The sequence below is a fragment of the Semicossyphus pulcher genome, unplaced genomic scaffold, assembly GCF_022749685.1.
Source record: "Semicossyphus pulcher isolate SPU_LCO1_2020_fin unplaced genomic scaffold, fSemPul1.0.p SCAF_3, whole genome shotgun sequence".
NCBI classification, from domain to species: Eukaryota; Metazoa; Chordata; class Actinopteri; order Labriformes; family Labridae; genus Semicossyphus; species Semicossyphus pulcher.
This window is the reverse complement of record NW_027211704.1, coordinates 23,607,416-23,613,415: the sequence shown is the minus strand read 5'-3', so window position 1 is coordinate 23,613,415 and position 6,000 is coordinate 23,607,416. Positions and strand designations below refer to the sequence as shown.

Sequence of the window (6,000 nt, the reverse complement as noted above, 5' to 3'; positions counted from 1 at the left end):
TCTAGATGAACTTTTATTTCTTTACACTCCAAAAAATTAGAAAGCTTTCCAACATAATTACTTTTTCTCACAGGTTTTACTTCCCCTGTAACATATCTGTGCTCTTATTAATTACTTGGAGTCAGTTTTATTGTTTTACCTGTAAAATCATCAGCGTTAAAATCCCCCTGCAGGTCGCTGTGAATCATTTTCATCCTGACCTCTTTTAGCACCCGCGCAGTACTTACTGGACCGCACTGTTTGCCATCCCTCCTCCTCTTCTATCACCTGCCGACTTTCTGTCACTGTCCCGCTCACCTTCTGGCGCTGGCATGTGTGTGAAATCCTCAGAGCAACCCCCCCCCCCCTCCCTCCTTTCCCTCTCCCCTAACTCCTGCAAATTTATTAATATGATTTACATAAAGTTAAAGTTCTCCCGGCAGCCAAGGAGGCCGCTCTAAAATAAGCTTCGCCGTTGACAGAGCCAATGTGTTATGTGTGTCACAGGCCCGGGGGGCTCTGGGGGGGTGGTGGAGAGGGGGCTGCTGTGTAGGCAACGTCAGGGAGGGTCCCCGGGGGGCGCTGGCCTGGAAATGACACAGAGTGAGGGAAGAGCCCCCACACCCCCAAATCAGTCATCTCATCTGCAGGGGGAGAGGAGGAAGGACAGAGACGCATCGCCACACCGCTGGGCTAACACACACACACACACTTACACACACACACACACACCATGGGAAACGCATGCATGCCCTCTGTCTCTCTCACACACACACACATGCAGCAGGATACAATATTTTATGTGTGACTTTTTAATATGGCTTTAAAAAGGATTATGCAGGGGATGATGCGGCCGATTATGGTTTCAGGACATTAGGGGCACTTTTTCTCCGCAGGGTTGCCCAGCACACGAGAGTATGAATATATACAGCACATGGATTAGCAAAAAATTAAATACATATTTAAAAATCAGATTTTATTAGCTTTAAAATGGTCTGTTCAGTTTGTTTGCAAAGACATGTACAGACATGTTTTTCACTTACCTTTACTGGTAAATAGACAAGCAGATAGTTAGCATAAATGTCATGCCACGTGTCACAAAAGGCATGTAAGGTTATAATCTTGAAGATTTTCATGTAAAAAAATTTCTGTTAAGTCATTATCTATCGCGGAAGGTCACCGAGGTAACACAATTGTGATTGAGCCTATGGCCCACTGATGAAAGCCTTTGCATTTGCAGTATATAGTATTATTATGGGCTGGATGTCTGCGGATATTCACAGAATAAAATCCCAAGCGGGCCCAGTTAGTGACAGGTTTTCCATCAGCCAGCAGTGGTTGGTCTGCTAGAGAGAGTAGGCGGAGCTAAGTGGCTGCTTTTCCGGTCTCTGCAAGTGTTGCGAGTAAACAGTAATCTACTATGGCTGAACAAACAAAGAAAAGATCGATGACTACAGATACAACTTCAAAAATAAGTGAAAATCCAAAGAAAAAGACACAAATTTGACGCTCAGATGAAGGCAAACAGGAAAAGTAAAGCGACCGTCAGCGACGAAAATCAAGAGTTACAACCGTGACTAAGGGAGCCAACCGTAGACATTTGGTTATCTGGGACGTATGCGCCCGCAACTGCCTTTTATCGCCATAAGGTGCCTCCAAATAGAACAAAACTGAGAACTTCAAGATTAAAACTTTAATTGATAACACACTTGACTACACTGTACTCACAAAAAGGTAATAAAACAGTTCAAAATAAAAGAGAAACGACCCACATCACTTTGAAATCAACATGCAATCTCTATTCATCATGTTATGTGTGCAGGTTTTCAGATATCTGTTTGGATTTGTGCCTCCGTCCCAGTATAACTGAGGTGAGCGGGATTTTGTTTGTCCTCACAGCATAAAAGAGTAAAAACGTACATGCTTGATTTTTAGTATCCCGATTTATTATATTTCAGTAAAATGTCTGATGATCATGTTAAAATCACCAAGCTCTGCCTTCTGACACCAGATAGCAACAAAATCAATAGTGAACACGGCCCAATAATCACCACTTCTTCCCTTGATGGGCTGGAAATAGTCTTGTATGGTGTAGCTTACCTACCACAAGGTCAATATCTGCCCCCGCCCGATGACAGCTGACTGATCTCAAACTACACTGACAGCTTTTTGATGGGATGATTTTTGAGAAACCGCCATCAAAGCCCGGGAGGTTTGGGCCCAATAGCACACGGGAAATACAATCCACTGTAAAATGGGACAGAGGAGGTTTAGAAAAAAAAAAAGCAAATCCCCCAAGAGGGACACACAGCACTCGAAGGCGTCTAAAGGGAGCTGAAACATGAGAAAATCAAGAGCTGTGGAAAGCATTTTGTGACAAGCCACCGTAAAGCAGAAGGCCGCTCTTTCTGAGGGGGGAATAAGAAACGCTCGAAATAACTCCTATGTTACTCTGTGCTTTTACAGCTGTGAAACAAGCTGCACGGTGATGAAAAAGCAACATGTCAACACCTAGTTTACCCTGCAAATATTTAAGAAAACTGTGACTAAAGGAGGAATCCTCCGAGAGCGGGAGAACACAAAGAAGGGGAATTAGCTGAAACATTCATGCACCGTTTTCCCTGATGTTTCATCTTAATTACCGCCGTGCTAGCCATGCAAATCCGATTGGCCATTTATGCCGGGAAATTCATAACCACAGTGTGATATTAATTACTCCGGTAGGATTCGTGCTGCATTTGATATGCACGAGGCATCGCGGCCATTACCAGCCTCGTGTTTCAGCCTCAGCCCTGCGTGTCAGCGGTAATCAAATCTAAACGTTGACAACAACACATTCAGCGATCGATATAGGATGGGAGGGATCCTTTGATGCAGGAATTTTAATCTCTCTCCTCTCATGTGTGTGGCTTAATCTGTGTCAATATCCTGTTAGCATCTCTCGCACACAACTCTATTAATTTCTCTGCAGCGCTGCTCATTGGATTTCCTAATTTAAAGCACGTCTTTTATGTTCCATTGTTCGTAAAGCCATTAGATTAAGTGGAGTCAAATGCAATTACAGTCTCTGCCGTATGTGAGGGAGGTATGGGGAGAGGAGATACGTATGCTCTGCTGTGATTATCACATAATGTTCCCAGGACTCCACAAGCAGGAGAGGAAGATGAATGGAAAGAGGAGAGGGGGAAACAGACACAGAGAGAAGGAGGGATGACGGACAGAGAGAGAGAGGGAAGCGGCCTGTGACTTCATCAATGGAGCAACACTGACCTCTGCTGGCAAACATCCCTCTTTTATCCACTTTAACTCCCCGGCAGTGGCTTTAAAATTGCTTTCTTAAATCATCCGCCATGTGAGTGAGAGGGAACATACATCAACAGGCCGAGCAGCAGAAATAATAAGAAAAAAACATAAAGCACCGTGCCAATTACTGGCTCAGGTTCTACATTGCTCTTACAAAAATGTAATCAATCACCCGCTCCAATGTGGGCCACCCACAGCGCTGTCCGCACTTTAACACCCCACTGACGCCGACACAGGAAAAAGGTCACAGAGGGAGAGGGAACTGTGCACTTTCTTTTAAAAACGCAGCTACACCTTTTAGTGGACTTGGAGATGAGAGACACATGGATGACGGACAGGTCTTCACCGTCATCCACTGACTGTAATGTCATTCATCTCTGCTTTCAGGACCCCCCGGCACGGCTCCATTCTCCTCTAAAAGCTTGAGGATTTTCAGACGGGCACTGAGGGATGCCGCCTCAGGTTGTCAGCGCATGTTTCGGAGGAGAGAGGGGTTGTTGCCCAGCGATGCAGCGGGCATGGACAACAGAGCACCCCCAGATGTAAAAGCACTTAACATTGACCAGGTATTTACCCATGCACTTACACACTGTAAAAACTATTTGAGGGACAATTTGCATTAAATGATTTAAGTTTTTTAATATAATTTATGCATATGAATGTAAATAGTACTCATGGCAATCAGTTTATGAACTGAAAATGTGTCGGTAACTTTTCTATAAACTATTATGTTTGAGGAATTTGAATCAATGAAAGGGAAAGTTCAGGTTTTTTTTAAGTTTGGGTTGTATGAGGTATTTATAAGAAGCAGGCTGGAGGACCAACACAGAAGCGAAGCTGTAGACGTGGTCACTTTAGTCACTTAAAAAAGACTTAGACATAAACGAACATTTCAGTTTACGTGTGCGCTATATTTCTGAATATTCTGACTACTGCACTCTGACTCCAGCCCTTTCCTCTGGGACTATGTTTTGAACTGTACAACAGCTCTGCATTACTACGCATGCAGCACACAGCATCAGATTAGCTGTTCTATCCCTTTAGGATTAAGATCAATTTAGCTTGGCTTAAATGTAACCACTTAAGTTGCACTTACTCAATTTTCTCATTTATTATTAGATTTATGTGTTACATTAACGCACACTGGACTTAAGCGCTGTGTGCTTACATCGCGCACTGTTTCTAAATGTTACACTGTTAGACATGTGCACGCATCACCATCTTGCACCTTCCTGCACATCATGTAGAGCTCTTCTATTCACTTATTGTACATATTTTATATTGTAGTTTTTTTTCTATTTTTATCTTACTGTATCCTTGAGGTAGGAGTACTACTGCTTCCTACCTACCTCCTTTTTTATTCCACCTCTGTGTTAATTGATTTTGCATCAAAACCTACCTGGCAATTAACCTGATTCCGATCCTTGTACTAAGGTAAATAATTACTTCTGACAACTTCAAACTTTTTGTGTCTACTAAATTCATTTGAGGAAGCCTTTTATGTTGCATTAACACAATACAACTTTTAATTATTTTGAAACAATTTATTTAGTTTACTGCCAAGCACACACAGCTTGCACTTAGCCACGTGCGTGTGTGTGTGTGTGTGTGTGTGTATGTGTGTGTGTGTGTGTGTGTGTTTTCACCTTGGGAATTAATACCAAAAACTCTATTATAATATTCAATTACTTTAAAAAGCACCACTTTCTTAATTATTTTTAAAATGCAGCTTTAAATTAAACTACCATAATATACTGTGAAGACATTTAAATTAAAAAAGAAACAAAAAGCTTTGAAAACTGACATCATCTTTCTCTGCTATCACATTGTACTCACCATCTTCCTTTGTTTATATTTGTCAAACTATAATCATTTATTCTGCACATGAACGGACATACAAACACTAATGCACACTTTCTGTCTCCCTCTCTTTATTTTGACCATTCACTGTCTGTTTAGTCAACTGCACACATAACATCCAGCTCATGATAGCTATACACCCTGCGTGTGTGTGCGTGCGTGTTGCTGTCTCACATTCATCCTCAGCCCGGGCTAATGATGTATTGGCACGCACCGTGTAGCTGCGTAGCCATTCACAGAGATGGCATGTGTTAATGGCCCTGGCACCCCACGCCCACGCTCAAGTGATACATCCAACTGGCTTAGTGGCGCGTACGCAGTCACGACTGAACAGATGCCACTCAGCTCTGCCGGCCAAAGTGACCCTGCAATCAGCTGGCTAAGCACCTCAAAAACCTCAGCAAGCCCGTAATGAGAGGCATGAATGCTCTACTGGGTGACAGCACAGCGTGGAGCCTCACTCTCTCTCTCTCCTTCTCTCTCTTTGTCCTCTTCCTGCTCTTGCCAGATTTAAAGGCTGATCCTTTCTTAGCTGATATTTCGCTGACCCAGACTCAGTCTCTCTGTTACCTCCTCCTCTTCCTCTCTTTCTCACTCTGCCATGTCTTTGTCTCAAATCACACCAAACACTCACTCAGTATTTTCGTGCACTTCTCTGCGTGTACGTGCCTGCCTCTCTGCATATGCGTGTGTTTGTGTGGCTGCTGGCTGATGCACTCTGTGACATATTGAGGTAATAAAAAGCTCCTCTGCAGGGACGGCCGTGGCCCACTAATTAAACACCTCCTATGTGACCTTATTGCAGTTGCCATAGAATCAAACTGCATCTTCTGGGCCCTGCATCAAACCGCATCTCCC

At 43.3% G+C, this 6,000-nt stretch overlaps 1 protein-coding gene across 1 annotated transcript in view; it reads right to left on the bottom strand.

Annotated features, from left to right (window-relative positions):
• Nucleotides 1–480: 480 nt before the first annotated feature.
• Nucleotides 481–6,000, bottom strand: part of LOC138606321 (monocarboxylate transporter 2-like) — a 31,687-nt gene continuing 26,167 nt past the window's right edge. Inside the window, exon 5 of the mRNA XM_069678788.1 lies at nucleotides 481–623. Coding sequence (XP_069534889.1) covers nucleotides 481–623 — 143 coding nt within the window. The remainder of the gene's footprint in view (nucleotides 624–6,000) is intronic.